The sequence below is a fragment of the Euprymna scolopes genome, chromosome 13 (assembly GCF_053919585.1).
Source record: "Euprymna scolopes isolate OS-2025 chromosome 13, ASM5391958v1, whole genome shotgun sequence".
Classification (NCBI taxonomy): domain Eukaryota; kingdom Metazoa; phylum Mollusca; class Cephalopoda; order Sepiida; family Sepiolidae; genus Euprymna; species Euprymna scolopes.
The window spans coordinates 51,332,948-51,357,285 of NC_136494.1; the positions used below are offsets into that span (position 1 = coordinate 51,332,948).

The following is a 24,338-nucleotide window of genomic DNA, read 5'->3' on the forward strand; positions in this document are numbered from 1 at the left end:
TTCATGTTATTGAATGTCAAAGTCAAATTGAATAAAAGTTTTGTAAATACAAATGCAATTATGGCAGGAAAAATATATTAAACATTATTTTATATTTTCAATCTGAAAATAAAACAATTAAATCTGAAAATAATTGACTACAACTAATTTATGTTAGAAATTAATAAAAAAAAGAATGAATCACATAAACCTAAAGAACTATTAAGCTTTAGAATCTAAACATGAAAATGTTGTAACTTATACAAATTATAAAGCAAAGCTGGTGGAGTTTAGAGGGTCTTTTTTAATAAAACATTCACAAATAGGATTTTGGAACTTGCTATTCTTTTAATGTAAATTTTAAAAAAAAATTCATTTCATTGAAGAAAGAAAAAAATTACTTACCACTGATTTTTATTTCCAATTTTTTACACTGCTCTGTTTTACGCACTAATAGGGAAAGTATCTCTTCCTTTGAACCATAGCCATCTTTAAGCTGAGAGAAAGAAAAATATCAATTGATACTCAAATAAATGCCATTCCTAAACAAAATATCGCAAATTGAAGTTAAGAGAAATTTAACTTTATTTACCAGTTTCCGCATCCTAAACTAGACTATTTTGGGATACCTACTAAATGCAATACTAAATTCTTATCAACAGCCATCTATATATATAAAAGCAAAAACCGTCCTCTCATGACGAATTCACTTCTACGCATGCGTCATACGACGTCGTGCCTGATTTAGTTTAAAAATTTAAAAAATGAGCTAATTTCGCGTACGTCGTGTTAGGTCAGTTGGTTAGAGCGCTGGCTCATTATCTAAACGTTTTGGGTTCGAATCGTGGTGTGAGATGTCTTTTTTTTTCAATTTTTTAAATTTTAATATTGAAGCAGGGTTATTTAAGCCATTTTTCACGTAACGTTCGTTTTTCTGTTTATTTTTTTACTTCGCTTATTCTTAGGTTTTCATTAACACCCCCCACCGACCACACACACCCAAAAACATCCGGTCAACGCCGGGTATCCACCGATTTTTCAAATTTTAATATCGAAACAGGCTTATTTAAGCCATTTTGCACGGGTTTGTTTTTTTTGGGGTTTTTATTTTTCAGATTTTTTAAAGAAGTCTTAGCGTTCGTTTTTCTGTTTTCTTTTTGTTTTTCTGATTTTTACATTTACCATTGTTCATTTGTCTTACGTTAGGGTTTTGGTGTTGTTTTTTTTTCGATTTTTTAATTTTTATTTAATATTTAAAAATATTTACTTTGCTTATTCTTGTTTTGATTACCCCCCCCCCCACCGCCCAAGCACTCACACACCCCGCTTTATTTTTCAGATTTTTTACAGAAGTTTTAACATTCGTTTCTCTGTTTTCTTTTTTTGTTTTTTTACTTCGCTTATTCTTATGTTTTGATTAACACCTCCCACCCCACGGCCGAGCTCACACACCTCCAAAGACTTGGGCAACGCTGGGTACTCCCCCCCCCACTAGTCTATATATATAAAAGACAAAATGTGTGTGACCATTTCGTGTATGTCTCACAAAGGCTTTTCTCGCACACACTCCCGGAGGGGGGGGGTTACGATCGCTTACAACTGTTTATATAGGCCGTAGATAATAATATCTAGGATTTGAGAACGCGTGTAGCGTATATATTTATTTACATCGACTTTTACAAAATTATTGCTATTTTGGTTTCTCGCGTGTTGATTCCGCTTTTTCGTATAAAAAGCAAAACTAATTCAAAGCTAGCAGCGTTCTCAGCATCGCACAGGGAAACGTCCAGAAGCAATCAGCTTTGATCAATGTGGGGACAAAGTATTCTTATATCAGACAATTGCTAATCAATCTGGAAAATGGGGAGCTGGTTTCCCGTTCCTCAACATCTGTTGGGGAAAAAACAGTCAAAGTTGGGTAAACAAACCCAAGTTAACTGTTCTATGTTGACCTCAATAATTAGGTCAAATAGAAGCATCAGAGTTAACTTTTATTGCTGCCACCTGTCAATAGTTAAATAAATTCAAACGAGTTCCTTTGTATGTCGCGGTGGCCCAGTGGTTAGCGTCACAGGATTTTTTTTTCACACTTTAATTTCCAACTTTGCCTCAAGGGTTCGATCCTCATACTCACCTACCAAAACTCTTTTTTTTATTTTAACTCCAACCCACCCCCGGAGTTTGGATTTACCCAAAACCACACACACCGACCGCTAGTCTATTATATAAATCTTACCTGTCTGTTAGTGTGAATGTATTGTATTGTATGTTTCGCTAAAACTTTTCTCAGACCACCATGAAATTGGGATCAATGGAAAGAGTAATCTCTTGCATGAAAAATATGTAAAAATTGGCCAAAACGAGTAATTCTAAGGGGGGTCAACTGGTCGTTTTTTTGCAATGGGGGTCATAAATTTTCCAAAAAATCTAACGTAATTTCTATGTATTTCGAATGTATTTTTATATATTGGAAAAAATGCTAACTAATGTAATCGGAAATGACGTCAGCTCTCTTTAATGACGATATTTACATGGCTGGTTGAGAGGTATTCTACATCATAATACAGAATAAATTACTGATTTTCAAGTAAAAAAAAAAAATGGTTCCTACATGATTATCATATTTCAAATAGTAATATATCAAAGTATCACAACAATCGATAATGGAAGAAAAACAATTATGAATAAGAATATTTATCAATAAGAACAACATAAAACAGTTGCTACGTTTTAAAAAAGAAACTGTGTATTTTACTCTGAATTTAAAACTGCCAAGTCATTATACCGGAAATGACGTCCCTTCTCTAAAATTTGACCTGCCATTTTCTTCTAGTATTAGTTACAATATACTAGCCAAAGACCTGACATTGCCCAGGACATAATGAGAGAGATAGAAATATATACTAGCAGAAGACCTGACGTTGCCCGGGCTTAAATGAGAAAGATAGAAATATATACAAGCAGAAGACCTGACGTTACCAAATATTGAATGCAATAAATAGAAATATATACTAGCAGAAGACCTGACTTTGCCCGAACTTGAATCACATAGATAGAAATATATACTAGCAGAAGACCCGACCTTGCCCAGGCTTGTATAACAAAGATTGTAATATATACTAGCAGAAGACCTGACATCACCCAGGATTGAATGATATAGATAAAAACATATACTAGCAGATCTGACGTCACCCGAGATGAAATGAGATCAATGGAAATATATACTAGCAGAAGACCTGACGTCACCCGGGATTAAATGAGTACGATGGAAATATATATTAGCAGAAGACCTGACATCACCTGGGATTAAATGAGATAGATGGAAATATATACTAGCAGAAGGCCTGATGTTACCCAGGATTGAATGAGATAGATGGAAATATAAACTAATAGAAGACCTGACATCACCAGGGATTATATAAGATCGATTGAAATATATACAAGTGGAACACCTGATATAGCCGGTGGTTTGAATGAGATAGATGACAATATATACTTGCAGAAAATCTGATGTCGCCTGTGGCTTGAATAACATCGATCTAAATATATACTAGCAAAAGACCAGACATCACCCGGGATTGAATAAGATAGAAGAAAATATATACTAGCAGAAGACTTGATGTTGCCAAGGATCAAATGAGATAGATGGAAATATATACTAGCAGAAGATGGATGGTAACTTTCAGTGATGATGTCATTCTTTTTATAATTATGGTGGTAAGTGGAGGACAACTTGAGATTATCATCACATGGATTGGCAATATATTATTACATGGATTGACAGATATTATCTCCTTAATTTTTTGAGTAGAGGGTGATAGGCTGGGGAGGTTACTTCTGGTGATGGTGTCATTCCTCTTCAAACTTTGGTGTTAAGTGGGGAATGACTTGAGATTATCATCACATGGATTGGCAAGTGTTTATATGAAACAATCCTCCTTGACTTCATCTCCTCTTTTTTATTCGAATAAGGGGGTGGGCGGGCGGTAAGAAGAGTGTGACTTTGTGTTATGATGCATTCTATATCAAATTATTGTGGGAAGTCGGTATGACTCGAGATTATCAAAGTGCTCAATATCATAGATAGAGCCGATGTGTTTAAGCACAGCGTGTCCGGGAAGAAAAATTACTTTTTCTTTTGTTATTGTGTTGTGGTATACGTTATTCAATGAAAAATGCCCAATACTCGAGCAACGCTGGGTAGCCCTGCTAGTCTAATATATAAAAGTGTTACATGATAAGGGCTGTCCCCTGTTCATGTAAGTATAAAAATAGAGAGATTAGTTAAAATGGAAATAAGAGAAAGCAGAAATCGAACCCTGGACATACGTTTTAAAGAACAATAGGTTTAAATGGAATGTCCAGTAAATTGTTAATTCGGATGAAATAAATAATAAATAAACTATTCAATTGTTAAAAGAATGTGGATAATAAAATATGAGTTAAATAAATTAGATATGTAGGTTAAATTCCTTTGTGGAAACAAACAAGGAAAATAGGTTATTGGGAAATCAATGTCGAAAACGTGCAAAGTCGCGCATGTTGAGACACGTGAATTTTGCTCACGTGGCCGGGATGTATGGAGTTCTCAATATAGCAGGTGGGAGTTAGTTGGTCGGGAGAGAGTCGGAGAGAGTCGGAGAGAGTCAGAGACAGTCAGTGAGAAAACTCAGAGACAGGCGGACGTCTGAAGCGAGACGTTACTTCAGAAACTAAAATGTGAAACTTTGAGTCCTTAATGAGGAAGTCGACCGGTCGTCAGAAAATAAATTCATCATGTGTTTGTGATAAAGCTCATCTTTGTGTTTGTGATTTCTACAAAAAGGTAAATTGTATTGTTATTATATGTCTGTGTTATAAAATGTCATTACAACAACATCTCTCTCTCTAAGATACAACATCATATGTAATAAGACAAGAACTCTCACTAAGACTCATATCATTACTAATAAGAACTCTCACAAGAAAAAGCATCACTTATAATAGTCTCTCTCTAAGACTCTTTAATGAAACAACTATATAACAAAAGCCAAAATGTGTGTGTGTTTGTATTTCTCGCAAAAACTTCCGACAGATGCGTCAGAACGTGACAAAATAGATATTGTTTTAAAGCTCAGTCTCTCGGATGACAAATATCAAAAAATTGGCCAAAAACATTCCTTAGCCCTCAACTTGGCAGTTTTCTACAAGGAGGTTTTTTCATCAACATTTTTGCAAGTCATTGTCTCCGTTGGATTGACTTCCCTTAACTCCCAACTTGCTTGCGACTTCCGGTTTCACGATGGGTGCATCATCTAAGACATTAGGTTTTTTTTCACCTTCTTTTCCTCCTTCACATTACAGGTTTGAGCCTGCCTGCCTACTACCAGTTTTTTTAACACCTTTCTCCACCCAAGCTGCCTACTGGAGTTTGATTCTCTCTCCCACCACTACTACCACATTTTTTTAACACCTCTTTCCACCCTTGGGATTCCTTACTACACCACCTCCCCACACCCGGGCAATGCCGGGTATCCCAATTAGTTTAATCTATAAAAAGCGTAATGTGTGTGTGTATGTCTTGCAAAAACTTCTGACAGACGTATCGGAACATAACAAATTGGTATTGTTTCAAAGATTGATGTCTCGAATAACAAATATCGAAAAATTGGCCAAAAAGATCAATTCTTTCACCGTCAACTGGACCGTTATCTGCAAGGAGGGGTCAATTTTTACTGTCACCATTTTTGTCATTTTTTGTCATTCAGGCCTCACGTGAATGACATTGCATAAAACAGGTTATTTCGAACGCCCATGATGTCACAATCGTGGTAAACCATTTGCTTTTTTTCACCTCCTTTTCCGCTTGCGCGTAATGGTTTCTACTACTTTTTTTTACACTAGCACAAGTACTCACTGCTATTTTGAGTTGTTTTAATTCATTATGTTTTTTTTTAAGGCTTTGGTTGTTAAGCCATTCGGGTAAAGCCGGGCATCCAGGTTAGTCTATTATATAAAAAGGAAAATGTATGTGTGTGTGCATGTCTATGTTTGTTTGTATGTCTGTCAAAAACTTTTGACAAAGTCATCAGATTGTGACAAAATTGATATTGTTAGAAAGATGGATCTCTCAAATGAATAATATCTAAAAATTGGCCAAAAAGATTAATTCTGTCCTGGTCAACTGGCCATCTTTTGCAAGGAGGAGTCAGTTTTTTGTGTCGACATTTTTTGCAAGTCCTACCAATCTCAATGTATGTTTATAAAACGTTATTTCAAAGGCCTGTGACGTCATAAGTCGCCGTGGGAGAGACAGCGCATTAGCTTTTTTCACCTTCTTTTCCTCTTTTACGTTACAGGTTCAAGCCTGCCTGCCTACTGTGGCTAATTTTTTTTCTTTTGCACTTGCACAAGTACTCGTTGCTATTTTGATAGAAACATTCTTTTAGGGGGGTTGCTTAATAGCCTTAGTATACCACCTCACTCTATCTGGGTAATGCCAGGTATCCATGCTAGTCTTCTATATATATAAAAGGCAAAACGCGCGCAAAATTTTTGGTATGTCCAAGAACGGCTTTTTTCGCCAGGGTTCCGTGGGGGGGGGTTACTACATCTAGGATTTGCGAACGCGCGTCTCGTTTAGATTTATTTACAGCGACTTTTACAAAATTATAACTATTTTGGCTTCTCACATGTTGATTCAGCTTTTTCGTATTAAAGTAGCAATACACATGAAAGAATTTAAATGGCTTAAAATATTTCAATATTGGTATATATAGAAAGAGCATGATAAGCTAAGAAAGAATCTTTTTAAATTTTTAAAATCCAATTAAAATCAAAGAAGTTATGACTATTTTTATGCTCTGCGTGTTTGGATATTTTTCCATCTTATAGACCATTTGTCACATTTTTTGCACTACTTTTTCAGTAAAAATGCTATATCTTTGTTAAAACACAAGATTAAGCAATGAAATTTGCCATAAAGTGTATTTTTGTGCAAGGAATCTGAATATGCTACTGAAAATCTCCAGAAATGAATGGTTTCCAAATAATCTGCAGTAAATACACATAAATATGCTGCGATTGCTTAAAAATGCCATGTATTCATTAAAAGAAAAGAAGTTAGAGAACTCAAAGTTTAGTTGTAATGCATTTTATGTGCCAAAAACTGAAATCGAAATCTAGGATTGGTTAAAAATGAATATATTGCAATATTTCTTTGGTATTATTGTAGATTAATACCTTCTGTTACCCCTCCCCATCTGACCACCTCTCCAAAATATGTGATTCTACCTTTATAGACAATTGCATGTGAACAACTTGAAAAACTTTAATAAAAGATAAAAATTATTTTAGAATTTAATGTAAAATGATTTCTAATTTTGAATCATTCGAGCGTTTTAGGGCAGTTACCCCCCCCTTTTCCTATGATAGATAAATCCTGGGTGTTTTTTTGTTTGTTTGTTTTCTAAAAGGTGATTATGCATGGTTTTAAGAGGATCTTTGTGCAATTATGAGAAGGTAGGGAGGTTGCCACTCTGACTTTGGGTTAATGATAGGGCTAAGGAAAATTATGTGTGAACATCCTGAAGACTTGATAGAAACAAAACAAAAACAATTTTAGAATTTAGAGTGGGGGTTGGTTTCACATAAATGTAAAATAATTCACCATTTCAAGACGATCCTAGCGCTTTAGCACAGTTGACCAATTTATTGGGGGGGGGGATTAATCATGTGCACTTTTCTTTAAACGTTTTTTATGTTTTTTTTTTAGGTTTATATGAAGTCACAGAGGAAGTTTGTTTAGTGGGGAGCTCTGCCACTTGTACTTAGCGTTATTGTTAAGGCTAAAGGTTTTAGGAGGAGGCTTGCCACTCGTACCTAGGATTAGACATAGAATTAAGCAAGTTTTTTTTAAGAGGGTGTTTGATACCCATTGTGAAACTTTACAAGAATTATGACAAACAGACAAAAATAAATGTTATTTAAAAAAGTGATGTCCCTCTAACAGAAAACATGATGCTTGATAAAATATCAAGTATTTAAATTCTATTTAAATATAAAAAAAGAAACAAGTTTTTGCTAAAGCTGACAAATTGTTAAAAAATTTGAATTAATGTTATTTTGATTTTTAATTACATTTCATGTCTTTTCCTACCGTTGTTATTTTTTAACTGAGCATCTCCTACAAATATTTAAATATTGATTATTCTTATTTTATTTTTTTAATAATCGGGTAGATTAGTTTCCATTCGCTAATAATTCACTGAAAATATTTTTTAAGGGACGAAAATTAGAAGTGTGTGTACCGTTCGTACACGTGAACCAAAACAATCATAGTTCACATTTTCACTTGTTAAAATATTTTAAAATTTACTACTACCCAATTTTTAAAAATATTTGTATGGTTGATAACAAAATAGCTCTAACTAAACATGTAAGAAATATTTTTTATAACCAGATTTTCAATAAAAAAAAAATCGATTTGAAATAAAAATAAACAACAAAAACAAACGTCTGTTTACGCCATGTTATCACTGCTGCTGCTGCTGATTCTGCTACTATCACTAATACTACAGAAGTCTTGATTCAAATTCATAACGATTTTTTCGGATATTATGTTTTTAAATTGCTACGTACCACTAGAGAAAACACTGTCCAATCATCTTTTTAACGAATAAACATAGTAAAAAGATTTTTTTATTTAATAGTGAGTGTCCAAAGAAAATTTTTTTCAAAACTTTCAATACTCAGCATTTTGAAATCTTTTCTTTAACACAACAAAAAAACGAGTGGTCAAATAAATTTTGGACACTCGAAATTATTAAAAAGGACATCTCTTTTGGTTAATTTACAAATTTCATTAAAAATTCTTAACAGAAACACGGTACGAATGTTTAGAAATCAGGGGCGGGTCGTACAAAATCTTACCGAAAATGCTGTTTTATGATGTTTACATTTTTATCACTTTATTTGCTTAAAACTCTAAAAATATATAATGTATGTTATTATTTACTAATTCATTTGAAACTATATTCATTTCTGAACAAAATGGTGGCATTTTGAAGACTTAAAGTGCTTTGGTTTTTAAAATATGACTATTTTAGCAGAAACCCCTTGAAATCTGTGATTATCCAAAGCGTTTTAATGGCCATGTGTATTGCTAATAAAAGCGAAACTGATGTGAAATTAATAAGCAGTTGTCGGCCCACGGACCGAGAACGTCCAGAAAGCGATGGACGTTTGGTCAATGCCAGTTTTCACCATCACATCAGACAATTGCTTTCATTTGGACACTCCTCTAATAAAGGGGGAGCTGGTTTTCCCCAACACGTTGGGGAAACAAAATCAGACAAAGTTGGGTAAAAAACAAACTCAAAAGAACCACCCCACAGTTAAAATTAAGTGTGGAATTTAATTTCCTTTGACCTAATTAGATTCGCCGCGCACCTACCATTTATAAACGTTAAATTGAAATTGTTTTCAGTTACTTTCCTTCTGTGTGTGAGCAGGTAACTTACCAAGTTTTTCACCTCAATGTTCCAGGTTTGATACTACCTACCTACCAAAACTTTTTAAAATTTTTTTTTACGATTTTTTAAACAAGTTTTTTTTATTTTATTTTACTTTTTCTTCTTTTTATATCATGTTCGCTGATTTTTTTTGGATTTTTTAAAAAGAAGTTTAACATAAGGTTTGGATCTACCCCCTCCCCCCCCCCCCAACACACACACCTCCAAACATCCGGGGAACGCCGGGTACCCCCACTAGTCTATATATATAAAAGTCAAAATGTGTGTGACCATTTCGTGTATGTCTTCAAAAGGCTTTTCTCGCACACGGTTCCGATGTCGTTACGATAGCTTACAACTGTTTATATGGGTCCTAAATAATAATATGTACGATTTGGGAAAGTGCGTCGCATCTAGATTTATTTACGTCGACTTTTACAAAATTATTGCTATTTTGGCTTCTCGCATGTTGATGAGGCTTTTTCGTATAAAAAGCGAAACTAATTCAAAGTTAACAACGAACAACGTTCTCGGCATTGCGCCGGGAAATGTCCAGAAGCAATCAGCTTTGATCAATGTTGTACATCAGACAATTGTTATTCAATCTGGATAATTGGGAGCTGGTTCCCCTCCCCTTGTTGGGGGAAAAAAAACAAAAACAGTCAAACTTGAGTAAACAACTGCGTGACTTCTATTTGACCTTCTTAATTAGGTCAAATGGAAGCAGCAGAGTTAACTTTTATTGCGCACGCCTGTTTTTATAGTTTAATAAATAAATTCAAATGTATGTTGCGGTGGCCTAATGGGTAACGTCGCCTGTTTTTTTTTTTTTTTTTTTTCACACATTAATTTCCAACTCAAGGGTACGGGTTCGATTCTCATACTTACCTACCAAAACATTTTTTTTATTTAACACCCCCCCCCCCGGAGTTTTTATTTACCTCAAGACACCCGGGCATCGCCGGGTACCCCCCCGCTAGTCTATTATATAAATCTCAACTGTCGTTTTGTGTGTGTGTTCGTATGTCAGCTAAAAATTTCATCAGCCACATCGGACCGGGTCGAAACTGGTACCATCTAATAGAGCAATCCCTTGGATGCATAATATCTGAACATTATAAAAAAAGATTAATTCTGTGGTGGTCAATGGGACCATTTCTTGCAAGGAGGGCTCACTTTTTGCGACAAGATTTTTCCAAGTCACGTACACATAGCAAACTGAATATATGTTTAAAAGATGTTATTTTGAAGGATTATGAAGTCATAAGTCCCTGTGGCTGTGACAGCTAGCATGTTAGCTTTTCCCCCCTCTTTTCCTCTTTCACGTTTCACGTTTGAGCTTGCCAACTACAGCTATTTTTTTTTTTTTTTTTTGCGGTCACACGGGCACTCACTGCTATTTTGATTGAAAGAAAAGTTGATTCATTTATTGGGGGGGGGGGGGCATCGCACGGGCTGCCAAAATAACTGGTGGGGAAGTTGTCACCTACTTCTTCCATTGCTCTATATCCTTATTATAGCAGCTCTGTCTAAATTGAATTTCATGTCCACCAAGGCAACGCCGGGTAACCATACTAGTTATTTGTATAATAAAGCAAAATCAATTTTCCCCTATTTCAATGACCAATATAGATTTGGAACTAAAACCTTCAGATTCTAATCTGTTCTGTCATCCACTTTAGCCAATTTCTGATGCTTGTTTCCAGAAAATATGCATTCACATTCATCTCTTGTTACTTTTTCATTCTCATAGGTGGGGGGGGGGGGGTTAGCTGCATAGTCACTAAGACAATGGAAGCCACATTCCAAATAGCTGTTAACAATTGGCAGCCTATGTTGAACGATTCAAAATGGCAACTTTTGCTCTGTGTGTGTGATGTGTGCATAACATATTTCTGAACTTCACATAAGTAGTTTATTATTAGTTTTATTAGTTTATTATTAGTTTTATTAGTTTATTATTAGTTTTATTAGTTTATTATTAGTTTTATTTAGTTTATTATTAGTTTTATGTAGTTTATTATTAGTTTTATTAGTTTATTATTAGTTTTATTAGTTTATTATTAGTTTTATTTAGTTTATTATTAGTTTTATTTAGTTTATTATTAGTTTTATTAGTTTATTATTAGTTTATTATTAGTTTTATTTAGTTTATTATTAGTTTTATTAGTTTATTATTAGTTTTATTAGTTTATTATTAGTTTTATTAGTTTATTATTAGTTTTATTTAGTTTATTATTAGTTTTATTAGTTTATTATTAGTTTTATTAGTTTATTATTAGTTTTATTAGTTTATTATTAGTTTTATTTAGTTTATTGTTAGTTTTATTAGTTTATTATTAGTTTTATTAGTTTATTATTAGTTTTATTTAGTTTATTATTAGTTTTATTTAGTTTATTATTAGTTTTATTAGTTTATTATTAGTTTTATTAGTTTATTATTAGTTTTATTAGTTTATTATTAGTTTTATTAGTTTATTATTAGTTTTATTTAGTTTATTGTTAGTTTTCTTTAGTTTATTATTAGTTTTATTTAGTTTATTATTAGTTTTATTAGTTTATTATTAGTTTTATTAGTTTATTGTTAGTTTTATTAGTTTATTATTAGTTTTATTAGTTTATTATTAGTTTTTTATTAGTTTATTATTAGTTTTATTTAGTTTATTGTTAGTTTTCTTTAGTTTATTATTAGTTTTATTTAGTTTATTATTAGTTTTATTAGTTTATTATTAGTTTTATTTAGTTTATTATTAGTTTTATTAGTTTATTATTAGTTTTATTAGTTTATTATTAGTTTTATTAGTTTATTATTAGTTTTATTAGTTTATTATTAGTTTTATTTAGTTTATTATTAGTTTATTATTAGTTTTATTTAGTTTATTATTAGTTTTATTTAGTTTATTATTAGTTTTATTAGTTTATTATTAGTTTTATTAGTTTATTATTAGTTTTATTAGTTTATTATTAGTTTTATTAGTTTATTATTAGTTTTATTTAGTTTATTATTAGTTTATTATTAGTTTTATTTAGTTTATTATTAGTTTTATTTAGTTTATTATTAGTTTTATTAGTTTATTATTAGTTTTATTAGTTTATTATTAGTTTTATTAGTTTATTATTAGTTTTATTAGTTTATTATTAGTTTTATTAGTTTATTATTAGTTTTATTTAGTTTATTATTAGTTTTATTAGTTTATTATTAGTTTTATTAGTTTATTATTAGTTTTATTAGTTTATTATTAGTTTTATTAGTTTATTATTAGTTTTATTTAGTTTATTATTAGTTTTATTAGTTTATTATTAGTTTTATTTAGTTTATTATTAGTTTTATTTAGTTTATTATTAGTTTTATTTAGTTTATTATTAGTTTTATTAGTTTATTATTAGTTTTATTTAGTTTATTATTAGTTTTATTTAGTTTATTATTAGTTTTATTAGTTTATTATTAGTTTTATTAGTTTATTATTAGTTTTATTTAGTTTATTATTAGTTTTATTTAGTTTATTATTAGTTTTATTTAGTTTATTATTAGTTTTATTAGTTTATTATTAGTTTTATTTAGTTTATTAATAGTTTTATTTAGTTTATTATTAGTTTTATTAGTTTATTATTAGTTTTATTAGTTTATTATTAGTTTTATTTAGTTTATTATTAGTTTTATTTAGTTTATTATTAGTTTTATTTGTTTATTATTAGTTTTATTTAGTTTATTATTAGTTTTATTTAGTTTATTACTAGTTTTATTAGTTTATTATTAGTTTTATTTAGTTTATTATTAGTTTTATTTAGTTTATTATTAGTTTTATTTAGTTTATTATTAGTTTATTATTAGTTTTATTAGTTTATTATTAGTTGTATTAGTTTATTATTAGTTTTATTTAGTTTATTATTAGTTTTATTAGTTTATTATTAGTTTTATTAGTTTATTATTAGTTTTATTTAGTTTATTATTAGTTTTATTTAGTTTATTATTAGTTTTATTAGTTTATTATTAGTTTTATTAGTAGTTTCTTAAAATTAAAAAAAGAATGCATTATTTAAAGGATCATTGCCTTTAAGAATTCAGTTTTGAAATCGTTTCATACCTATTGGTAATTTTTGGAGTTTTAGGAAGACTTGTACATCAAATTGACACACTTGTAGACTAACACCCTTACCTAAATAACCAAAACCAAAATATGAAATTCTAACATGGCAGCAAAACAAAAGATTTATTTTAGAATTTACAGCGTCGAATCTATTTCACATATGAATTTAATGTAAATGGATTCTCCACTTCCATGAGAAAAAGTAGAATCGCATTGCGGTTGAGGAGAGATCCAGGTAATTTCCAGTATTTTTTTTATAGAACATCATTCGATTTTACATTTCTGAATTTTTCAGATAAAGATTGGTTATTCATATTATTTCGATTCTTCAGACTACTGCTATCATCTTGAGTGCCAGTTCTTTTTGTTTTTTCTTTCACAGAAATCACCACCTATCAAGGCCGGGACGCCACTTGAGGATTAGGATCAATGGGTATACATTAGTCAATGTTATTATAGCATAGTAAACAGAAGTAGTGGGGATTTTGTAAATTGGATTACTTAGGGAGACGGTTCATCAAGAACTTGTTTACGTTAGACTTGAAGACAATCAGATTGTAGTCAGCTGGAAAGCAGGCAATCAGAAGAGAGTTCCACTGTGGCACTATTTTCCGTGTCACTGTTTCTAACACGCTCTACAGCATGGCCGAGTGGTAATTTGGCCATGAGCGTGGAGATACAAAGAAATCCCTTCCCATAATTCCCTTGCTATCTTTCTGTCTCTTTCCTGCACGACCACCATGAAGTGAAGACGCATATTCTCTCTGTAAATGGGGGGGACACCCACTCCCTCAATACTAGTTAGGTTAGTTAGCTTTGAAAAATCTATTGCCCAGTTTTAAATTGTAAAAGTTTTTTTTTGGAATATATTGTATCTCTAATGTAAAATAAAATAGTTATGTTCCATATATATTACAATTGTGTCACGTCTTGTCTTTCTTGTGTCTGCCATAAATGCCTGCATAAATACCTTCATTGAAACAACGAAACGGTCCGGAAAATGAAGAAAGAAAATTCCAGTCAAAACGCCACCAAGGGTGAAGAGGTCAAGACGTTTCCTGGCAGAAGAAGGAGCCACACAGCACATCCAACATCTCAGGTATGCTTTTCTTCTTATAGACCCTAACCCGACGGCCATCTTCATATCTTCCCGAGACCACTTTAAGACATTTAATATAACACGTCTGTCGGTCATACACCTCAGTGACTGGCTGATAGTGATATACCACAGGCATGCAGTTCTAAGAAAGAAGCTTTGTTCATGGAATCTACATTTAGGTTTAGGCACAGATAAAGAGTGGGGAAAATTATTGATAGTGGTTTTGACTAGACGAGTGTTTTTCATGATAGTTTGGCGAGGGGGGGGGACCATAGATTGAAGCTCAGCTGAGCATTTGCCATGAAAATAACGATAAAGCAGGGACAGGCTTGCTATGTCTATTCTGTGGGAAAGAGGTTGCAGGGAAGAGAAAAGGGCATCACCCACTAGGTTACAAAGTCTATTTTGAACTCTGTCGAGGCAGGATAAGCTGCTTCTAGCAGCTTCTGCCCAGATATGGCAACAGTACTCCATTGTTGGCCATACCTGGCTTTTATATAGGTAAAGAATTGCATCAGGAATGAGATATCTACTGGAGCGGTAAAGGATCCCACCATTTTTCCAGTGACCTTGGCAATGGATTTGATATACGTGTTCCATTTCAGGTCAGGAGTAAAGGTCAAGCTCAGACAAGAGCCATTCATTTCAACTGATGCCAGATTGGCATTAGAACGTAGATGGTGTAGAGATAGAAGCTTGGTTTTAGATGCATTAAAAGTAACCAGCCACATCTTTCCCCATTGCACCACATGCTCAAGATCAGAGGAGAGAGAATCAGAGGCCGCCAACCCCCAGTATTTCCTCATGTATCAGAAAACACTATGCGAAATATCTCTGCATGATGCTGCCAAGCTAATGAAAAACCTTGATTCCAGTAAAGCAACCGACCTGACAGCATTCCTATTTTAGTGCTAAAAAAGCTTCAACAAGAACTCCAATACTTACAAAGCTGTTTAAGCATTGTCTTAAGGAGAATTGCTTCCCAACATCCTGGAAAATCTCGTTAGTATGCCCAATATTTAAAAATTCAGGTGATCGGTCATCCCCTTCTCAGTATAGACCTAAAAGTCTCCTGTGCGTCATGAGAAAGTTGCTGGAATCTGTTTTAAATAGAGAAGTAGTCAACTACCTCAGCAAAAATAAACTTCTTAGTGACATGCAATATGGTTTCTGTTCTTCTAGATCTACAGCGGATGTGCTAACGGTTATATCTCATAGGATTAGCAAATCTCTTGATGGAGGCTTCATTTCTGGGGCAGTAGCTCTTGATATATCAAAGGCCTTTGTTAGAGTATGGCATAAAGGTCTGCTTCACAAGATCTCCAGTTACAGTATAGCTGGAAATGTTGTCTCAATTATTAAATCATTTCTCTCTGATAGGCTCATAAGAGTAGTGGTTGATGGGCAGAAATCAGAAGCTCACAGTATTAATGCTGGAGTCCCTCAGGATTCCATCCGGGCCCAACTCTCTTCCTAATCTAAATCAATGATCTTCCAAATCATATCCTTAGCTCATTTGTAGATATTTATGCTGACCACATTACCATCTATGGCAGTACATCAAAGACTGTAAACGACCAAGTTCTCTCTGATTTTCTTTCTTCTGACCTTGAGCATGTGATACAATGGGGAAAGAGGTAGCTGGTTTTAATGCATCTAACTTTTGTCTTTACATCATCAACGCTCTGATCCCCATCTGGCATCAATTGAAATGAATGGCTCTCATCTTAGGGAGGCTCCATGTTTTGACAAGCTCCTTGTAAAAAAAAAAAAAAAACTAATAGAAAGAAATGATTTAATAATTGAGAAGACATTTCCAGCTATACCATAGCTAGAGATCTTGTGAAGTAGTCCTTTATGCCATACCTTATCAAAGGTCTTTGATATGTCAAGAGCGATTGCCTTTGAGAGGAAGTCTCTGTCGAGAGATTCACTAATCCTATGAGATATAACTGTAAGTACGTCTGCTGTAGATCTAGCAGAACGGAAACCACATTGCGTGTCACTAAGAAGGTTGTTTTTGCTGAGATGGTTGACTACTTAACACGGATTCCAGCAGCTTACTCATGATGCACAGGAGACTTATAGGTCTGTACTGAGAGGTAGATGATCTATCACCTGAGTTCTTAAATACAGAGCATACTGATGAGATTTTTCAAGGCGTTTGGAAGCATTTCTCCTTAAGACAACGCTTAAATAACTTGGTAAGTATGGGTGCTAGTTCTGGTTGAAGCCTTTTGAGCACTATAATTGGAATGCCATCAGAGTCAGTTGCTTTACTGGAATCAAGGTTTTTGATTAGCTTGGCAACATCACATGCAGATATTTGTATGTCGCATAGCGTGTTTTCAGATACATAAGGAAATACTGGGGATTGGCAGCCTTGGTCATAGAATTAGCTGCAAAAATCTTGGCAAAGAGTATGGCTTTGTCTGATGCTGACGAGATTACATCAGGTCCATTGATGATATTTGGGATAGAGCACGCACTTCTGTTCAGGATTCTGTTTGCTATTTGCCAAAACTGATGGGACCCTAGTCACTGCTCAGCTACTTTGGACTTGATGGACTGAACATACAACTCGAATTCTTTATTACTTTTTTACAGAGGATGCTAGCAGCTTTAGTTTCAGAATATCTATTACATTGGAAGCAATGGGAAAAGTGATTTCTGTGTGCAATGGTAGCAGCACATTCTGGGGAGAACCACAGCTGGCTGTTAAGTTTTTGCTGGAACTTTTTCGAGGGTATGAAACGGTCTATACCTACAATTAACTATTCCGTCAGGTCGATCTGGCTCTCGAGAACTCAACAGCTCGACTCTCCCAAACATCTTAACTCCCGGCCTTATATTATCTCATTCATGCAAATTAATGCGCATTTGAACCTGCTGATTCGTCACCTTCTTGTCTTCCATTGCTCGGGTTTCGAGTCGTCGCTGTTAAAAGAACTTTAAATGTGATTTGGACGACTTGTATGTATTTAAAAGTTATTTTTAAATACGGAATTTAACATGAAATCATGTTGTGCTGAAAAGGAGAATAAAGGTGTCGTTTTTGAACGATAGTTACTTTGGTGAGAATACAATTCAAGTCGATTTTACTTTTGAAGAAAATGTAGTCGCTGTTAAAAAGAATTACAATGCGATTTAGTTGACTTGTATGTAAAGTCGTTTTTAAATGAGAAATTTAAAAATTCATTTGTGTCTAGCAGAGTAGTGGGCACTAGGTGTGTCTAGCGGAGTGTTGGGCGCTAGGTGTGTTAATTTGTTAAATATTTTACAAGAACTTTGGAATGTTAACGTAAACAAATGTTAGGAAATAGTTATCAGAAATAAACAATAAATATGACTTAGTGATTACATCAGGAATTAACGAAAGAAGGATTGTAATATACACAGTCAGAAGCAAAAGTTAGCGAAGATATCGTCTCTGCATTTGGAAGCTTGGAAGAATTCAACCTTAATATGATGTAGAACCAAAGAAATTACAATGCTTTGCAGCCCTGATAGAAGTTGAAAATAAAGTTATAAAATTATAACTTAGTATTAGATGTTCCTTCGAAGGGATATATTTGTTGCAAAACTGCAAGAAACAGACAAGGCAGTGTGAGAGAACTTGAGGAACATTACAAACACTAGACGATCACAGATGTACAATTACATATTGGCACGTATAAACACACATGAACACTAAAAACTCATATATATATATATATATATATATATATATATACACACACACACACCCACCCAACATCCTAGAGACAATTAATAAACATTACATCCATTAAGACATACATAAATATATAAACATATTATATATACACCCCACAATATAACACTATGCGTATGAGATCCCATGTAAATATGGAAAACTATACAAAGGTGAGACATGCTATCCATTAAAAGTAAAATTAGAAAAACATTGAAAAGCCTCAATATGTGAAGAGATTGAAAAGTTGAGTATGGTTGACCATATGGAGGGAAAAGGAAACTATTTGCCTTATGGGATGAAGATTATAGAAAGAAGAACGATGAAGAGCAAGACGACTCAAAAAAGCAGCATATATGTTGGGTGACAATCAATTACTAAGTAAACCTAGTATAGAATTTAAAACGATATAGGAACCGTTAATATATTTATATATATATATATATATATAGTAATAATATGTAGTAATATATAGTGATATTTACATCTAGAAATAAATAGGTTTAAAACCTCAAAAATGTGTACTAGAATAGTCTGCAAGACCCATAGTGCAGTGGTTATCGTACTTGGAAAAATTCAATTGTACAAGTGACATTCTTCAAAAGGTTGAAAATTCAATCCTCAGTGTAAGCGACCAAAAATACTACCATTTTGTTTGGAAATGAATATTCTTTCACATGCTTTAATAAATAATAATCTACATGATGTATTTGAAGAGTTTTTAGGAAATTAATGACAAAAATGTTAACGCTATGAAAATGTCCATTTTTTTTTTACCCCTACAGTGTTTAAAAATTTGGTACCATTCCTCTATGATGAATTTTGTCGTAAATCCCTAGTTGTAAGAAAGCCTTCTACTCGTAATAGTTTCTTATTTTTATTTATTTTTTTTTACACAGGCATCACCACATTATCAAGGCCAAGAGGCCACTCAAGGAAAAGGGTTAAAGAGTGTACAGTAGAAATTGGACAATATAGTAATCATTAGTAATGAAAATTTGGTAAATTTGTTAAATTATATGGAATGGCTCATCAAGAACTTATTTACGTTAGACTTGAAGACAACCATATTGTAGTCAGCCGGAAAACAGGAAAACGGAAGACAATTCCACAGGCATGCAGTTCTAAGAAAGAAGCTTTGTTCATGGAATCTACGTTTAGGTTTAGGCACAGATAAAGAGTGGGGGGAATTATTGATAGTGTTTTCAGCTAGACAAGTGTTTCTTGTGAAAGTTTGGCGAGGGGGGACCATAGACTGAAGCGCTGTCAAACACTTTCCATGAAAATAATAATACATCAGAGACAAACTCGCAACATCTCTTCTGTGAGATAGAGGTTGCAGGGAAGAGAAAAGTACATCTCCTACGAGGCTACGAAGTCTATTTTGTAACTCTATCAAGGCAGGATAAGTCCTTTAGCAGCTCCTGCCCAGATGTGGCAACAATATTCCATTCTTGGACATACCTGGCTCTTATATAGAGAATTGCATCAGCAGTGAGATATCTACTGGATCGATAGAATGATCCCACCATTTTTCCAGCAGCCTTGGCAACAGATTTGATGTACGTGTTCCATTTAAGATCAGGAGTAAAGGTCAAGCCCAGAAGCTTGTCAAAACTTGAGGCCTCCTGAAGACGAGAGCCATTCATTTCAATTGATGCCAGATGTGGATCAGAATGTTGATGATGTAAAGAGAGAAGCTTGGTTTTAGATGCATTAAAAGTAACCAGCCACTCCTTTCCCCATTGTACCACGTGCTCAAGATCAGAGGAGAAAGAATCGGAGAGAACTTGGTCGTTTACTGTCTTAGATATGCTACCGTAAATGGTAGTGTCATCAGCATAAATGTCTACAAATGATGTAAGGATGTGATTTGGAAGATCATTAATGTAGATCAGGAAAAGAGTTGGGCCCAGGATGGACCCCTGAGGGACACCAGCATTAATACTGTGAGCTTCTGATTTTTACCCCTCAACTACTACTCTTATGAACCTATCAGAAAGAAATGATTTAATAATTGAGAAGACATTTCCAGCTATACCATAGCTGGAGATCTTGTGAAGTAAACCTTTATGCCATACCCTATCAAAGGCCTTAGATATGTCAAGAGCAATTGCCCTAGAAAGGTAGCCTATGTCGAGAGATTCACTAATCCTATGAGATATAACTGTAAGTACGTCTGCTGTAGATCTAGCAGAACGGAAACCATATTGCGTGTCAGTAAGGTTGTTTTTGCTGAGATGGTTGACTATTTCTCTATTTAACACAGATTCCAGCAACTTACTCATAACGCACAGGAGACTTATTGACCTGTACTGAGAGGGCGATGAGTGATCACCTGAATTCTTAAATACAGGGTATACTAACGAGGTTTTCCAGGATGTTGGGAAGCTATTCTCCTTAAGACAACATTTAAACAGTTTTGTAAGTATCGGTGCTAGTTCTGGTTGAAGTTTTTTGAGTACTATAATTGGAATACCGTCAGGGCCAGTTGCTTTACTGGAATCAAGGTTTTTGATTAGCTTGGCAACATCACGTACAGATATATGTATATCACATAGCGTGTTTTCTGATACAGGAGGAAATATTGGAGGTTGGCAGCCTTGGTCGCAAAGGGTAGAATTAGCTGAAAAAATCTTGGCAAAAAGTTTGGCTTTGTCTGATGCTGATGAGATCACATCAGGTCCATTGATGATACTTGGGATAGAGCACACGCTTCTGTTTAGGATTCTGTTTGCTATTTGCTAAAACTGGTGAGAACCAAGCCGCTGCTCAGCTACTTTGGACTTAACGGATTGAGCATACAACTCTCTTGCTTTCTTTATTATTTTCTTACAATGGTTGCTGGCAGTCCTGAAAGCGGCTTTAGTTTCCATACATCTATTATGTTGGAAGCAGTGGAAAAAGTGATTTCTGTGCGCAATAGCAGCAGCACATTCTGGAGAGAACCATGGCTGGCTGTTAGGTTTTTGCTGGAACTTTTTTGAGGGTATGAAACGGTCTATACCTACAATTAACCATTCGGTCAGGTCTAATACTATAGACGACACATCCTTTTTAAACATGGAACGCAGAGGTAGATCCAATATAAATGTACGGAAGCTATCCCAGTCAGCCTTAGTGTATCGATATACTGTACGATGGAGAGGTACATCTAGGGACTTATTACATTTCATTTTTATCTTAATTGATACAACAGAGTGGTCGGAAGATCCAAGAGGAGACAGAACAGAAACTGAACATAGTTTAGGGCAAGTTGAGAGGAAAAGGTCTAATAGACTCACATACTGGGCGCCATTGTCGGGCACACTGGTGGGTTCGTGAACAATCTGAGTGAGGTCATAAACTGTTGGACTCTGGAATTCCCTTCTGGGCTCCTGCTTCCCCAACTGTACTGATATGCAGAAGTTCAAGTGTAATGTGAACAGACATCTTGCTGCTGAACTCCCTACATAGTACCCCTGTAACTTATGTCCCTGATAGTCACCCCCTACATCAAAGTGGCGCGCGCCTTGTTTCGGGTGAAAATGCAATAAAAAAAAATTTGAAAAACAATCAGAAAAAACATAGCCCTCACTTACTGTCGGGGTACGAAATAAATTAATTCATTCATTTTTTTGTTATCTTTAAATAAAACTTCAACACCAAGGGACTCGAACATTTTTTCTAAATATTTTTCGTACCCCCAACTAATAAATAAAATTTTGTTTTTATTATTTTTATGTGTTAAAATGATAATTCTATGTTAATGTTACTGATGGTTTTTAATGATGCTCCCCCTAAAATGTTAACCCGTTCTCAACAAAAGTAAACAATGTAATAACAGGCTGAATCAGCGGCAACCATGTAATTCAAAGCAACAAGTTTTATGAATTACATTTATTTTGGAAAACAAAACCTTTTGCTTAAAATTACTGTGGTTTGTGATTGTTATAAAATTTCCTTCAAGAAACATTGGTTTTTAAATATACTCAACTCTCCAACTTTAATTGTAGTAATAAATGATAGCTGCCAATTGAAAAAAATAAGATTCATTCTTTTAGGTGATTATGCGTGAATATCCTAAAAAAAACTTAGTGGAAAAAAAAAAAGAAATGACAACAAAAATAATTGAGAATTGAGAGTAGAGGGAGGGATAATTTTCACATATAAATTTAATGTATAATGATTCCTCATTTCCTGGCCATTCTTGCTTTTTAGAGCAGTTACTACTCCAAATTCTTTTGATATTTTTTCAATTTGAAAATATATATGTATACAAAAAAATTATGCTATCACTAAATCTAGGTCCGAGTGACAAGCCTACCTCCAAAAAGTGCCTCCTTTGAACCTGTCATATCATTAATTTTAAATCTAAATAAGTCTCAACCTAAAAAAATTCCCTTTAACCTTATCACTAAGCTTCAGTCTGAATGACACCCACTTCAAAATAAAAACCCTTCCATAACTATCACTAACTGTAAGTCCAAGTGGCAAGCCCTCTCATGATACAAACCGTTAAAACCACACATATTTTTTTCAGAATTAAAAAATAAAAGAAACCCTGCCCCACCCCTAAAAAAAATGCACAGGATTTGTCTCTCATAGAAAAATAAATTAACTGTCATAAAACGTTAGAATGGCCTGAAAAAGGGTGGATTATTTTACATTAAATTTCTATGTGAAACTAATCCCTTACTCTGAAATAAGTATTTTTGTTTCTTTTCTTATTGCCAATTTTTCAGGGTGTTCATGTGTGGCAAGCGTTCTTCTACAAGAATCCTCTTAAAAATACACATGATTGTATGTAAAAATAAACTTACAGGATTATTTCCCATAGAAAAAAATTATTACCCTAAAACATTATGATGGTACTAAAATCTGAGATTATTTTTAGATTAAATTTTTATATTAAATTTATATTTTTTTGCTTTTTGTAAATTTCTGCCAAGTTTTTCAGTGTGTTTATATGTAATTGGCTAAAAAGGAGAGAACCACATATTTCGAGGAAGCAGGTGAAGGATAATTTAACAGATGTTAGCCCTAGTATTATTAGGTTTCAGTTTCTTGTACATAAAATGCATTACAATTCAACTTTGAGTTCTATAACTTCTTTCTTTTTTTTTTTAATGCATACATGGAATTTTTATGATATTGCAGCATATTTATGCACACTTATTTGGAAACCATGAATTTCTGGAGATTTTTAGTGCCATATTCGATTTCTTGTACAAAAGTACATTATATGGCAAATTTCCTTGCTTAATCTTGTGTTTTAACAAAGAAATAGCATTTTTATGGAAAAAGTCGTGTAAAAAGAGAAGGAGAAATATCCAAACATGCAAAGCATAAAAATGGTCACAACTTAGTTGGGGTCAGATATTAAAAATTTTAAAAGATTCTGTCTTAGATCATAAGCTCTTTCTATGTATGCCGTTATTGAGATATTTTAAGCTATTTTCAATTTTTTCATGTATATTATGTGTAATTTTTGCCCTCTTAACGGATAAATATTTGGTTTTTAAGCAATTCTTTCTCCAAACGATTTTTAGATACATTTTTTTTTATTTTTATTTTTCTCTTCTTTTGGTTTAACATTTCTGAAAACAAATAATTACAAAGTATGCAAACAAAAATACACTCTTTTGGGTACTTATGCACTTATTGAACTGTGCTGAAATGATAACATTATTATTTAGAAAATCATTCTTAACATGGGGAAAAGGAGTGTCTTTTGTTACTATTCTGTACTTTCACCTAACAAAAAAAAATGATATCGTAAAACTTTAACTTGAAAATACAGTTCAATATGTGCTTAAGCACCTACTTTTGGTATAAGTTGATAAACTTGGTAGCATCCTCCACTGAAGTCCAAACTCTGAAAAAATGAGATTCTACTATTTTTAAATACTTTAAAATCCTTGGCGAAAAGAATATAAAAAATCTTTTATAATTTAAAGTAGGGGATCAGTATCAAAGTCGTAAAATAT

At 33.2% G+C, this 24,338-nt stretch overlaps 1 protein-coding gene across 7 annotated transcripts in view; it reads right to left on the reverse strand.

The window, feature by feature from the left end:
* The window catches only part of LOC145292018 (golgin subfamily A member 1-like), a 250,205-nt gene that overhangs the window by 171,085 nt on the left and 54,782 nt on the right, over positions 1-24,338 (reverse strand). For all 7 annotated transcript variants that reach the window (XM_080138020.1, XM_080138021.1, XM_080138017.1 and 4 more), the window contains exon 4: positions 385-475. In XM_080138020.1, coding sequence (XP_079994146.1) covers positions 385-475 — 91 coding nt within the window. The remainder of the gene's footprint in view (positions 1-384; positions 476-24,338) is intronic.